Source organism: Cyprinus carpio, chromosome B16 (assembly GCF_018340385.1).
Source record: "Cyprinus carpio isolate SPL01 chromosome B16, ASM1834038v1, whole genome shotgun sequence".
In the NCBI taxonomy this organism is placed as follows: domain Eukaryota; kingdom Metazoa; phylum Chordata; class Actinopteri; order Cypriniformes; family Cyprinidae; genus Cyprinus; species Cyprinus carpio.
In genome coordinates, this window is record NC_056612.1 from 9,942,787 (window position 1) to 9,958,276 (window position 15,490).

The 15,490-nt window shown below is 35.9% G+C and overlaps 1 protein-coding gene across 3 annotated transcripts in view; it reads right to left on the reverse strand.

Annotated features, from left to right (window-relative positions):
• The window catches only part of ephb6 (eph receptor B6), a 48,418-nt gene that overhangs the window by 22,839 nt on the left and 10,089 nt on the right, over nucleotides 1–15,490 (reverse strand). For all 3 annotated transcript variants that reach the window (XM_042740621.1, XM_042740620.1, XM_042740622.1), the window contains exons 2-5: nucleotides 7,270–7,334; nucleotides 5,743–6,015; nucleotides 2,229–2,392; nucleotides 162–457 (exon numbers count right to left, since the gene is read on the reverse strand). In XM_042740621.1, coding sequence (XP_042596555.1) covers nucleotides 162–457; nucleotides 2,229–2,392; nucleotides 5,743–6,015; nucleotides 7,270–7,334 — 798 coding nt within the window. The remainder of the gene's footprint in view (nucleotides 1–161; nucleotides 458–2,228; nucleotides 2,393–5,742; nucleotides 6,016–7,269; nucleotides 7,335–15,490) is intronic.

Consider the following 15,490-nt stretch of genomic DNA (forward strand, 5'->3'; position numbering starts at 1 on the left):
AACATGTTTAATTTACTCACCTAAACAGGCCAAGATATTAGGATTAGGCTCATATCCTGTCGCTGAATTATCCAGTGAACAAATCTTTTTTGTGATTGGATTCAAAGAATTTGAGTCACTGCATTTGAGACTGCATTAGACTGCATGTTTTATTGACTCACCTAAACAGGCCGAGCCATTATGATTGGGCTCATATCCTGCATTACACGTGCATCCTCCAACAGGCACCAGCCATTCACCTTCTGTGTTACAGTGCATTCTCGGTGCTGTCCCACCCTGTGATTGGCTGTGGGGTACACAAGTTCCAGTCACTGGAACTAGAGATGTTGGCTCCGCCCCTGAGGGCGTGGCTGGGTAGAAAGCCAGGAAACGACTGGTTGCTGGACAGCGACGATAAAAGATGGAAACACCCATGAGTGACACACATGCTCCGCTGTCTACTATAGCTAAAACAAACCTGAAAAAGACAAAAATAAGCGGGATGAGAAAAGACAGGTGACAAGCTTAGCAGACATCAGAACAGGTGAGCGTGATTTCACCAAATACAACATGTTCCTGGATCAACATCTTTGTTGATCCTGGAACAACATTCCAATCAACCAATCAGAATTGAGATATAACTTTTCAGGAAATATCTGTTTTAGGCTTACAATCAGGGTTAGGTGCTTGTACACCCTTTAATCAGCTATCATTTTCCACTGATTTTATGAATAAATTATGGGTAGGGTTAGGTTTAGGGGTAGGGATTGGGTTAAGTCTATATTTTTGGGCAATAATGTTGATCCAGCATCATCAAAAAATGTTGATCCAGGAACATGTCTTACTTTGCAAAATCACGGCGACCATAAGAACATCCGTTGAGACCAGACCACTGATCTATATATGACTGGATCGCTCATCGTGTTCTAAACTGCCAACTGGCAGTGAAGCCACGGGAAGTGTTCGATCCGCCATTTTACTAATCCATACCAGCAGAGAGCACCATTGAGTCACATGCAAACCACTGACCTAAAATCACCCGATTTGAAACAAATCAGTCAAACGGAATTATTTTTTATGTTGTGTGTATGTAAATTAATTTTTAGTTCAGATGTTATCTGCAATGTTTATGATCTTTTGCGGCAGTATAAGAGATATATTTAAACCGTTTAGGTGGGTGTGTCTGCTGCGCACTGACGACACAGGTAACTGATCCAACACAAAATATAGCCCATTTCTTTATGTACATAATTATTCAGGAATAATTAAACATGAAGGTATTAGTATCAGAAATGGATTTGAATATATTACAATAAATAATACAATTGCTCTATACTGAAATGAAAAGCTTAACTTACTATCTTGGAAATAAAGCCTTTAAATGTCTTTAAATAAGTACTGTATTTAGTCAGTTATTTCTCTGAATAAATTATGATGTGTATATTTTTAATGTCCTGATTGAGCAACATCTATTTCAGACTCTCCAAGATCGCGCAAATATGTTTATTAGCATTACCGTTTCCATGTAAAATGTTGAATGCTAAATTAATAATTAATTGAACCACCATTTAAATCATTACCTGCTTCAGAGTAAATGCTGTTAATGAAATTATTTTTGAAACATTTGCACTTAGCGCCGAATTACGAATAAAAACACTATAATAAAATTATATAAACAATGAATAAATGTACAAGGCAAATAAAGGTATACAAAGCATAAATCTTTCTTCAGATTTGAGAATGAGCACTTTGTCATATGTTGAGGTAGTGTCCGTCTGATGTTTATCATGTTCTGTTCGCTAGGTTTAATAAGTAGGGGAAATCCCTGACATTAAAAAAATAACCGTTTACATGCCTAGGGTGTTTGCATTGTAAGAATGTACAGAGATACTTCAGATTTAAAAACACGGACTTGTTATGTGTTGTTTTCTCATTAAAATCATACAGTTTCCTATTAATTCAATAGAACGTTTAAGCACACCAATATGGCGGTGCGGCGGCTTCACTTTCATGACGTCATGAGCAATCCAGTTCTCTATTATAGATCAGTGGACCAGACAGACTAATAACAGTTGTTTGTTTTCATATTCAAACCATACCAAGGTAAATATTAACACTGTGGCTGATATTTACTCAGCTGAATTGCCTGATCCTGAGTGACCACATCCTCATTTCATCTGCACACAATGACCATCATTCATCAAAAGGTTTTGGGGAGACAGGGAAAAGGTAAAAGTTCATCATCGTACCCTTTTCGTGTGAGAGGAGCAAAGCTGCGGGTTTTGATGTTGATGCGTCGGGCGTTCTCAGATTTGTACTGGTGAGGTAGACTTGGCTCTACGCGACTGAAACTCTTGTCTGCTGCAATGGTGTCGATCTTCACCCAGCCCTCTCTTGTCTCTCCACTGGAAGGCTAGAGGAGAGAGAGAGAGAGAGAGAACCTCAGAGAGCAGTACTTCTACTAATACTACTCAATATATGTCTGTCACGTTTAAAGGGATAAATCATGCAAAATTTTGAATTCTGTTATTTAATCCCCCTCATGTCATTTCAAACCCATATGCTATGATTTCATGCATGTCAGATCTGCGTCATGTTCAGCAGTGACAGCTCTTAAAGTAATAGCAGCTAAATAACATAATAACCTATAAGAAATGTTTCTTGAGAACTAATTCAGCCCTGTAAAAACTATTGCAATTTTAAATGTAAAATACTATAAAAATCCTACGGTAAAAAGTTTCCTTACTGTATATGAAAAAATGTCATAGATCCAATCTTACATTTCATGTAAGCTTACAGTAAAACAGTTCTGTTTCCAATATGTTTGTGGTAAAGTACTGTCATCTTATTAAAGCAAAAAATTGTAAACTGACAATCCCAGGATTCCTTAGGTGACACATTTGATTTCCTTAAAATAATTGTGATTCTTAATGGTTTTTGTTATCAGTTATGTCTATTTGTGTTTTATGTGACAACTTATGTGGTTAAATTAATGTTTATTTTAGTACTGAGTGTTACCATGATGCTGTTTTGTAGATATGTGACATGACACAGATATATTAGTATTTGCTTCAGTTTGTGGAAAGGGTGGTTGTATATGTTACAAAAGGTACAAATTTTAGTAGCAGCATAAAAACAAAAGGATTATTATTATTATTATTTAGTAAGCATTTACAATGGCTGCTGAAAATGTATCTTTGTCATCACAGGAATAAATAACATTTTAAATATATATTTAAACAGATAACAGTTTTTTAATTTAACAACAATTCACAATATTACTGAATTTTTGATCAAATAAATGCAGACTCATGACTCATATTCCAAGTCTTCTTAAATCATACAACAGATTTGTACAATGAGTTGTAATTTGGCACTGTAATTAGTTTTTGAGTTTTTACTGCAGCGGTTAACAGTGGTGAATGTCAACAGTGCAATGTTCTCTTGGACACAAGCTCCAATTTAGCCTTTTCCCGCAGCTGCGGTGGCCTGCTATCCATTCTAGTGTAATCTCCAAGCAGAATGCCATCAGATGTGTCCCTGAAAGTTGGTCTTTCACTGAATAAATAGCAGCATATGGGTTTCTAGCAACATGAGGGTGATTAAATAATATAACAGAACTTCAGTTTTGGGATGAACTATTCCTTCTAGGAGCTATTTTTAGTGCGGCAGCATTGCATTTATACACAAAAAGGCAAAAAAGAAGAGATGACAAGGGCTTTACATAATGCTGCGAGACCTGCAAAACTAAAGTATTTGAGTTATATGACAATGGATCACATCACATTTCCAGAGAGATAACAACAGCTTTTATTTCTTGTTTTTAGCATTATCCTCTCCCCTGAGGAATAATACGTCACACAAACCGCTGAGACTCCACATAACAGTGTCATAAAACCACACGGTGTGTTTTCCTCTAACAAACACGACCAGGAAATTGCACTTGTAGAAGTTATACATCCCTTGAGAGGCCATCCTGCCCAGAAAAGTCTAAAGATATATACAGCAGAGTTGATACACATTGTTAACTGAACAATATGATAATATTAATGAAATTAGTATTTGATTTGATTTAAGATACATGATATTTTACATTAATATGTTTTTCAGTGGAAGCCTGCAGGCGTATGTCAGAGGTATCAGGTTTCATCTTTTCTTCTGAGTGGTGCATCTGGGGAAATGTAGTTCATACAATATACAGTCACTCAAAGAGCATAAGGGTCTTATTTTCTTTTAAAAAACGAATCCCATGGATCCTCAGGCGGCATCAAATTCCAAGTATGTCTTAGTTAGTCAAACAAAACAGAATGCTACAAGACTGAATGCTGCCAAAATCCTTCATATGATGTCTGTGTGTGTGTGTAGGACAAGGTATCCAACAACCCAGCATTTGATAACAGGCTAACACACTCATGTTAGTTTTATGATGCTAATACTGTCCTGCAGAAATGGGATAATTGGAAAGTAAGACTTGAGTTGTGCGCACTGAAGGTAACAGACATGACCTCAAGATGTCTCCTAGCCATATGGTTACATTTGTGGGGCATATCAGACATTATAACGTGGGTATGGATCTATAATTTTGGAGATTATACTTAATCACAAGCATTATCACAAGTCCTTCCATCATGTCACATTACATTAATATTTATTTTCTGAGCCATACTCCCAGTGTTGGTGTCATATGGTTTTGATTTTTATATACCATTTTCAGTAAATATTTAAATGTAGTAAAGTGCAGCCATGAAGTAAAAAGTTATATTTCACGAGTGTATACACAGCATGATGATAATTTTCACAAAAGTTATAATTTATAATATATTTTACAATACAATTTAAAAATTTAGGGTCAGTGGGACTTTTTTTTTAAATAAATGAAATTTATTAGGATACATTAAATTGAATAATAGTAAAAAAAATAACAGTAAAAAATTCACATTTTCAAATAATCCTATATCAAATAAATTCAGCTTTCTATTCAACAAAAAAAAAAAAAAAAAAAAAAATCTAGCATGGTTTCTAAATTGATAATAATAAGAAATGTTTCTTGAGCATCAAATCAGTATATTAGAATGATTTTAAAAAGACAGCTGCTGAAAATTCAGCATTACCATCAGAGGAATAAATTACATTTTAAAGTACACTGAAAGAGAAAACAGTTATTTTAAATTGTAGTAATATTTCACAAAATTACAGTTTTTGCTGTATTTTTGATCAAAATAAATGCAGCCTTGGTGAGAATAAATAAGATTTCTTTCAAAATATATTTTTTAAGAAACACTGATCCCAAACTTTTAAATGGTAGTGTAATTCATTAAAATTATTACATTTAGGGAAGTTTTAACATTTTACAACCTGAATTAAATTTGTCTTTTCATAAATAGGTCAAATTATTTGATAATTTAAGAAGTTTATTGATTTTGACTCTCTCTGTTTCAAGGTTGTTTTTTTTTTTTTTTTTGGTTGGTTGGACTATGTGTCTTTTTGGTCACACCACATGACTTTTTAAATATTCATATTTTAACATTTATTTTTAATTCAGAAATGGAAAAAAATATGCCCATCATAGTGTCACACAGTCATTGTGTGTGTGAATTGGATTTTTCCTGTATTTTGTAATGAATGAATAGCCAAAGATAAAGTTGAATATCATATCATTGACCCATGTACCATTGTGCTTAATACAAATTTCTCAATCCTTCTTTAATCTCATTAAAGTCTCTGGCTTAGGCCTTACAAATGAGCTAATCCCTCATCACTCACCTCAGCTACCCAGGTTCTCTCCAGCTCTTTCTGAGAGTCAGCCTGTTTGTAGTACAGTGTCAGGGTCTCCCTGCATGTCGGGGAGGGTGAGCGTAGACTGGCGCAGTCTCGAACCGAGAAACGCAGTGTCACAAAGATCCGTGGAGCTGACTGCCGGTACAGGAAGGGCGTGGCCAACCAGTTGTCTTGGAGACGAGGGTTTTGATTGACATTGCAGACTTCAAAGGTACGCATGAGTCTCCCCTTGTCATCTAACACGCTCACCTCATCCCACTGAGAGGAGGAACATGAGAATAAAAATGAGCCTGAGGCATGAATACAGCACAACCACAACATTTTCACAAAGACGCTTGAAAATATACATGAAGTTCAGAAATCGGAGATCCCTTTTGAGTTTTTCTAGTTTAATTATATTTTTATTGAAACAACAAAAACTATAAATATCAGAAAACATCTCTCTCTCTCTCTCTCTCTCTCTATATATATAATATTTTTTATATTTATAATCATTTGTGTGTGTGGTTTTTTTAGTCCTCAGTTTATTTCCAGTTTAATTTAAGATTTGAAACAAATTGGACTTTTGGACCTAGCTGTACTTTAATATTTTAATACCAGCGAATAAATATCTAAAAAAACAATACTAAGAAAGCTATTGTCTGGATTTGGCACCCGGAGATAATAATCCACAGCTCTGTGAAAAAACAAAAGATTATTGTTTGTGTGTGAAATGACACAGATTGGATCAAAGAAATGCCCTGCCCTTTCCCCTTCTTCAGGTGATTTAAGCTGAAAATCCCAGACAAACCCCAAATCTCTCAAACACACAATACAGAAATCACAGACACACACCCTCACTGACTCACAAAGAGGCGGCGAACAACTGCTGCGCTGAGAAATGGAGAGAGACGGAGGATGAAGAAAATAAATACAAACAGAATGAATGACTAAGAGGAGACGGAGAGAAATACAACATCAAAAACTTGATGAAAGCAAGAAATGGGACTGAGCGGGAAGAAAACAAGATGGGGAGGACAGCTTGAGAGAATGAGAAGATGAGTGAAGGAGAGGGGGAGAAATTCAGAAAAGCACAGATGGATAGATTAACAAAGATATGTATGCAGACCAAGTGACAGACAGAAAGAGAGAGAGAGAGAAAATGAGATCTGGCAAGAGACAGGAAGTATTGGACTACTAGTTCTTCTCAGTAGGTCAGAGACTCTGTGCTGCCCAGGGCCACAGAGACAGCAGATATCACGGTCGAGCTGACAGAAAATACACACATAAGAGGATGAAGGAATTGAGGGAGGGAGGGTTTAATATGCTCCATTTCCTGTACTTTTGGAAAGGTGGGATTTAAACAGGAAGTACAGACTCACAGGCCCACCGAAATAACAAACATATAAAAGAAGAGGTCATCAGTAAGCTTCCCACGCACACAATCAGTCACATCAGGATATTCTGAATCTGTCGGATTCATAAAAGCACCAGGGAATGTGTGCTGTTTTTAAAATAGAGTATGAATCTTACCCCTGTGTCAGGATACGTTGTCCAGCCTAGTTCAGCGGTGGACTCCGTAGTGTCCAGCAGCATAACTGAGAAAGACAGGAAAGGACAGAGAAGTAGAGAAAGAAAGACAGAGACAGTAATTAGATTAAAGCGTGTCATAATCAGCATATGCATATTGAGGGGGTCAAGTCCCATTCCTCTAGTAATAAAAAAAAAGGACAAATTGTCCCCAACAATATTTGATATTTATAGCTCTGTTTGTTGTTAGGATGACAAATGGTTTAAATCTTAGCGGTCTAACAGCATTCGTCAATGTCAAAATGACTAGTTATTTGATTCCTTTAGTTCTTGTATCTAATGCCGCGTTGCAGGCAACCTGTAACCCATGTTTTTCCAACCTTCTACCCGTGAAAGTGCACTGGAATGAATGGCAGTCAAACCCGTGACTTTCCACCCGTGAACTTGTACTAGATTGATGTACTCCCAGTTCCACGCTCTGACGTCACACAGCCCGCAAAACAACTAGACAGCCCCTACGGATAATATTGCCAATGGATGCGGTGTTTATGCAAGTGGTAACATTACATGGTGAGAAATAGACTTTAGGACAATATAACGTTGCAATAAAATTAATAATCTAGCTACAATTCCTTGCGCTCAGGCAGTTTGGCGTGACTTGCCTGGAACACTACAAAGTCGTGAGTCATGATTTGAAGTCGTGATTTACGGGCTCAAAAACCTGCCTGGAACACAGCATTAAGTCCCTTTAAGGTAAGTCATGTCCCACGGCCAACCTGTATAAAGCGCACGTCTCAGAATGCGCACTGTTTCCATAGCAACCAGGACTTCTAATGGCAGCTGCAATGACGCGCTTACTATACCGATTAGGGATTGGCTCTTTTCCTCAGAAGGCTGGGCTTTGTTCGATAGAGTGGCCATATTGAGCGTTGCATTTTTCCCAATTCAAAACTACAATATACGTGTGACATCTCTTGGGTATTCTATAGCCTTTGATCTTGTTTTTGTTAGGTGTAGCACCTGTTATACAAGAATAAAGTCTAACATAAGCCAATAAAGTGGGGTCCATATTTTTTAATCAGTGAATAATTTTTTGATCGAATATAACATTAACTTTACCTGAAACAAATTTTGCTGTTATAGATATTTGTGAGTATTAGCGGAACTGAAGATGTCATACACGTGACTGTTGTCTTTGGTACTTTGATGGCATATGTCACAGTGACGTGGCATAGGCTTTGTCTCAAAGTCGGACAAAATTTCTATCCAGCATGCACTGCTTCAAGTCTGATACTGATCTGTCTGCGCAGCTCCGCATCAAGTTAAACACACCTAATGGCTCACTGTCTTGTTACCTTATTATCAGTTCATGTTTATAAGTTCCATTCTGTAATAGGGTTGCTGTCATGTGTTTCCCCACGTCCATGCATTTAGGGCCTTTTTTCCTTTGTAACCTGCTGTTACAATGTTGGGTCAAGTTGTTTGTTGTTGTTAGGGTTTAGTTCTGTTTATTTTGTATCACATTTACAATTTTGTAATAAACTGCACATGGGTTCTCTACTCTGCTAACCTTCAGTGGATTAATGTTACATGTAAATGGAATGAAATGAGCCAAGCCCTTGTGTAAAAAACCCAAAGACTCTTAAACTGAACAAACCTAACTGAGCAAACACAAAACAAGCACAGTCATATAAAGCATGTTCACAGAAGGCCTAAACCTCTCTCTCTCACACACACACACACACACACACACACACACACACACACACACACTGCTGGCACATATACTGAGAACGAGAGTGTTTTCAATTCAGCCTCCACCTTAATGTTGCATGTACATTAATATTTGACTGTTTTTATGATAGAAATGTTACATGAGCAACAGTAATATACAGTGACACAAACTACTCAACTTTTTATTCAAATTTAATCATTTTGAATTGAAAATATAATCATGAACCATGTAGCCTATGTGAAGAGATTTTTTTTTTACCATTTTTGTGTTATCTGAGTGAAGTGGCTTTTGTGGGGCAGGACTTGATTTTATATATCAGGAACTGATTGGATCATTGTCACACTAAAATCTCATGAGTGACAGGTTGCTGGAGGGAAGCCACATGTCATCAGAGGTGTTGTTGTAAAGGAAAGGAAGTTCATGTTTTTGATTAGAGATTATGAGGGCACATTAATTTTTAAATAATAATGATTGCACAGATAAATAATTTATAATAAATACTACATATTACATAATAAATAAGAACGGTTCATTTTAATTTCTTTGTGTCTTTAAATTTCATTTTTATTAGATATACAGTGGGGTCCAAAAGACTGAGACCACATTAAAAATCTGGGATTCAAAATCTAATTTAAACCTGAAAGTGAACAGAAAATTAGAAAAATCTAAATTTGTTATGATGTAAAATGAATCAGGAATGTTTAGGATCTTTGTCATTTAAGTGCTTTACGTAACAAAAGGGCTTTCCACACCCAATAACCCTGGGTCATTATAACCCTGGTTAAGTTCAGTTTTGTACACTGTTTTAAGAAACAATTCTGGATATTCAGGTTTGGAAGTTTCACATTGTACATATTTATGTCCAATTCAGTTAAATCATGCATTAGTAAGCTGTTATACTTTTTAAAAAACAATAAAAAATATCATTACTTTCAACTATCAACTAATAATCGATTTACAACTTATATCAAATTATAACCCATTAACCTTCTCACTTATACACTCATACGTCTTGCTAAGTTTATATACTCCTAAATGAACAAACTAGTTTGTCCTGAATAGACTCTTTTTTACTCCAATTAATGCATTTTCTGTCACCATTTATCCCACAAAATGCTTAAACTAAATACAATGTCTTTGTTCAGTTAATGATTGGATGTTTGTCATTAAGTGGTACCAACTTCCGTTCAAAACAAAATTTTAAAACATTGCTTTTTGTTGACTACATGATCATTTACTTTTATTATCATCATATCGAACATCACTCGAATCCTAATGCCATTAAAACAGCAACATACCAAATACTTCATAAATCACAATTTCCCATTCAGCTCTTCATTCCAATAAGTTGATGCTTAAAATATAATTTGTTAAAATCTGAAAAATATATTTTTTTAATGAAAAAGAGAAGCATTTCACTAGCGTCACACTTTGCTACTCTACTGTGTGTCAGCAAGAAAATACAAGAGTGTCACCAGGAATGCGTTGCTAAAATGTGCACAACACTGGAATGCGCCTGTCAACATCCCATATGAAAAATGTGCCACAGGCAGAACTTATGTCAAAATGCTCTTTACAATAAAGGTTGATATGACCAGAATCGGGCAGCTAAGATGTTTTCCCTGACATTCGTCTAATGAACTGTTTATCACCAACAGAGAGAAAGAGTAAAAAGAAGCCAGTGAATTCTTATCAGCAATCCATCGTACTGTTTACAAATGAATTATTTCTGAAAAGTTTCATGTTTATTTAATACCACATATTTTTCCAGATGAGGGGAGGTTGAGCTCTGGCTCCTCTGGGGCAGTGTGAAATGGGCCAAGCCCTCATGTAAAGAACCTAAAGTCTCTTAAATTGATCAAACCAAACTGAGCAAACACAAAACAAGTACAGTCAAATAAAGCACATTCACAGAAGGCCTAAATACACAGCTGGCACATATACTGAGGACGAGAGCATTTTTAATTCAGCTTCCTCCCTCCTCTATTTGCCCTTAAAACCACGCAACTGATATCATTCTGTGGCTTACACTAAATCCCCCCCTCCCATCTCTCTCTTGCTAGCACATAAACAGATTTTTTTAGATTATGTTCACAGATGGGGACCCTGCAAATCTCTCTGCCAATCTATCATTTCCCTGTCTGTCTCTCTCCATTTGGTTCTTATCCATCATTTCTCTTCCTCCTGAAGACAGTGATGCCTTGGAGCGTGCAGGACTGGGATTTGGGAGAGCTTTAGTATTTTTCCTTCTGTAGACAGCGAACATGAAAAGAGGGCACTTCTATAACAGTGTGTTTGGCGATGTTGTGCTTTTAAGGGATTATGTATTTCTTAATATTAAACATTAGTACTGGGACAGTGAGACTGTCGAGCATATAATTAGAATAAATCCAGACTGGAGACAAATGTAATTGCCATTCAAACTGTGTCTATGAACTGGCATATTAATGTGTTGAACATTAATGTCAAAAATGTTTCATGATAATTATGTTAATTATTTTGGATTCTTACGCTAAAATAAATGTAATTTTGTTTAGGAGATTTGAAATGATAGAATGTCCTAAATGCTATTTTCCTAAAAGCAATACTATAAAATGTATGATAATGTTTATAGTTTTAGTGACTCTTGATCACTCAGCGGATAAGCAGTGAGTTTGTTGCTCTCAGGCGTTTCATGCATCCTTTCAAACGCATTTAATTAATGTTGCAGAAAAAAATAATTTTTTTAACTGATTAAGTTTGGTGTTTGTAACTGGTCAGTCGAGTAGTGTTAAGTCAAATACCCACAAGGAAAAGAGTATGAATGCTTCTCCAATTAGTGTAATGAGTGTCATGGCATTCTTGCTACTGCCAGTACATCCACAACATGCTGCTGTGAGCATGTAAGAAATAGTGCTGCTGCACATATAACATATATATGAAATAACCCCCATATATAGCGCACCTGATCACACCGTAGCAGATCTATACAGGTGGAGCTGGGGAAGGTGGAGAGTTTCTGAAGCATGTTGCTACTGCTACAGAAAGTGCTACCCATGTAGTTGAATGCTGAGCAGCGAGCTCATTGGCTGCTGAAAAAAAAAGAACCAATCAGCTGCGCCATGTGATGATGCTTTTATGTCAGATTGAGTTAGACCTATTGGATTGCGCCATCAGCTAATTAAACCAGGCTCACACTGCAATTTTTTATAGTCCTTTACCATTGTTGCTTGTCAGACTGTATGAGCATGATGATCATGTTACACTGTGGGATCTCAGTTGTCATTAATGTCAGACTGTAAAACATTCAAAACATGTTAAAACGGGTGCGCACAAGAAACTTGTCTGCAGTTTTACATTATCAACCCATACACTTTCAGTGACTGCGAGCTCTATTGCATGCAGGGCTAAAATGTTGGCTATCATGAAAATATATGAATGGCAGCAATACGAGTTTATTTATGAAGAATAGTGTAAGCACTACACACCCACATAAAAACAGCGGCGAAACCGGTGTTTATCATAACAAAGGCAACAAATCATATATGAATTCCGTAAGCGGCAGCCGGGAGTGATGGAGGAATAAAGAAATCTCTACCATTAATTCTGATCATGGCTTGTCTTGAAAAAACGGAGAGAGTTGATGTTTGTCGTAGGAGACGTCACACTGCAGGACTGTGCACTAATGGCAGAATTTTGTTGGAGTTTAAATTTTATCACAACAGCCATTAATCGGTGGCTGTCGGTGAACATGTCAAACCAGCGATCAAAGACTACAGATTTTAGCCTAGGATTATAGGAATCTTTTAGGATTTTAAAAATGTATCTCAGACGACCAAATCGTGGCCAAAATCGCACAGTGTGAACTGGACTAGAATGATTTCTGAAGGATCATGTTACACTGCTGGAATAATGGCCTCTTCACAGGAATAATGTAATAAAATATATTAAAATAGTTTTACTACATTTTTGACCAAATAAATGCAGCCTTAGTGAGTATATGAGATTTCTTATAAATCAATAACAAATCTTAGTAGCTTATCTTCTATTGCTGCCGTCACTGGCCAAGTATCCAATTTATTTATTTTTTTTTATTTTAAATTAATTTGTCTCTGGTAATATGGCTTATACTAATAGCTACCATATTTGTCCCAGTTTTTGTTCCGTACAGCATGTTTGGTGAGCTTCTGCTGTTGTTTGTGTGTTTACAAAATTGTCAAATGTTCTACTCAGTCATGTAAATAATGTTAGGGATACTGTTGGCCAAATGCTTTACATGAATACATTTTAATATTTGCTCTTAATTACAGTTTTTGTCATTTTTATATGGTAAACAATTTGGACCGTTTTGGATCAGCATGTCAATCCGTGTCCTGAAAATCTAACATAAAAGTACATGCATAAATCTTTCTAGCAAAGACCTGAACACACACTTATAAATACACCATTATTCTTTGACCCTAAACAGTCACTTCTAATTATCCTACTTAATTTTTTTCTTTGACACACATTCAAGCACATACTCACACACATATATACACACACACACACACACACATGCTTGCATTTGTGGTTTATGGGGACTCTCCAAAGGCGTAATGTTTTTTATACTGTACAAACTGTATTTTCTATCACCCTACACCAACCCTACACCTAAACCTACCCCTTACAGAAAACTACTGGCAATGTTTGAGTTTCATAAAACACAGTTTTGTATGTTTTTTCAAGCCTTTTGTTTTATGGGGACACATGAAGTGTCCTCATGAACCATGTTTACGTTGTAGTAACCATGTCATTATACACATTTGTGTCCTCATAAACCATATATAACAGTACACACACACACACACACACACACACACACACACACACACACACACACACACACACACACACACACAGAATTTAACAGTCTCTGCAAAGATTTAATACTTTTGACCTCATTATACACAGGATGATTTATAATAATTCACATTCCCTTATACAGTATGTGCCTTTGTAAGCCAAGTGCGTATGTACTGTTTTTTTTTTTATTAAATTATGCATGCTGTGACTCATTATACACAATCTACCTTGAAATATCTTATAAGCATCTCGATTTGTTATTTGTTTATGCAACCGAATGTGAATTTTTATGGGCAGTCCAACATTATCAAACCAGTTATAAATGTGTCACATATTGACATCAGGGTCTCCAAAAACTCCAAATTGTCATTTACAGATGGCCTCTTCATCTGTTAGTGTGGAATGAACAGAGGGATGATTCTGGGTCAGGGCTGTTGCAGAAATTCACAGCGCCTGATACAAAAAATTTTATATGCCCAAGCGAAGGCTTTACCACAAACCTACAATGCTCCCCCTTCACCAGCTCTGACAATGACTCTGCTCTGCGGCAAGAAGAGTGACAGCAAATCTTGTCACTTTTCCTTGACAACATTTATTCTCAGATGGGTAGTTGACAAATTCACATAAACATTAGCTTTTTTTTCATCAAGAATTTAGGTTAAAATTGACATATGGATACAGGAAAACGTATGATATAACAGGTCAAAATTTCTTGTAATTGCTTTGCCACTTTTATATCATAGTTTTGAATTCACAAATCAGTGTTCCTGCACTGTGACAAATTAATCTTTACACTTCCACACTGCAGGACAGTTTGTGTAGCATGTTAAATTTTTACAGCTAACAATTAGCATTGACTTTCCATTTGATGAATAAATAAAATAAAATGCTGATCAAGTTAAATTGAGTTTTTTCCAATATTATGAGGGGAACATTATTTTTCTTAACAGGATTGTCCTGGACATCTTGGCTTACGTCCCAGGTCAAATTCAGTAAGTGTGTCAGAAATATTGCCCATCTAAAAAAAAGCTTTTTAGACATTCTGTTTAATACACTTTGGGGAGAACTAATGAATGAACTACCATATTTTTTCTAATCATATTCAGACAAGTGCAACTATTTTTAACCTTACATTTTTATAATTGATTAAAATGGTTTGAACTGTATTCTTTCGGAAAGTTGATTTTTTAAAAAGATATTTTTTAAACCGATATTAGGGCAAGTTATCACATTGTTTCATATGAATGGATATTATTCAGCTTCTTTATTCAAATTTACATTCGGCAAAGAATATTTACAGTCCTCAAATTTGAAATAATGATGGGCATTTTCACTTTTTCTGTTATTCCAGTCAGTGTGAAAGCAAGTGACACCTGAGTGAGTCTTTATCTGATTCATTCAAAGATTTATTCAGAAAAAACTGATTCATTCAGAAAGTGACTGTCTTCATGAGTGAGTCAATGAATCATTCACTCAACTGATTTGTTTGAAAACACTGATTCGTTCAGGAATTAAACAAGTGTCTTTATGAGTGAGTCATTCATTCACGCAACAGATTTGTTCAAAAACACTTATTTATTTGGGAATGAAACACAGCCACTGTGTTTTGCTCCAAGATTCACAATAGTTGACTCATCCATCACATGATTTGGAACTATTTTCATT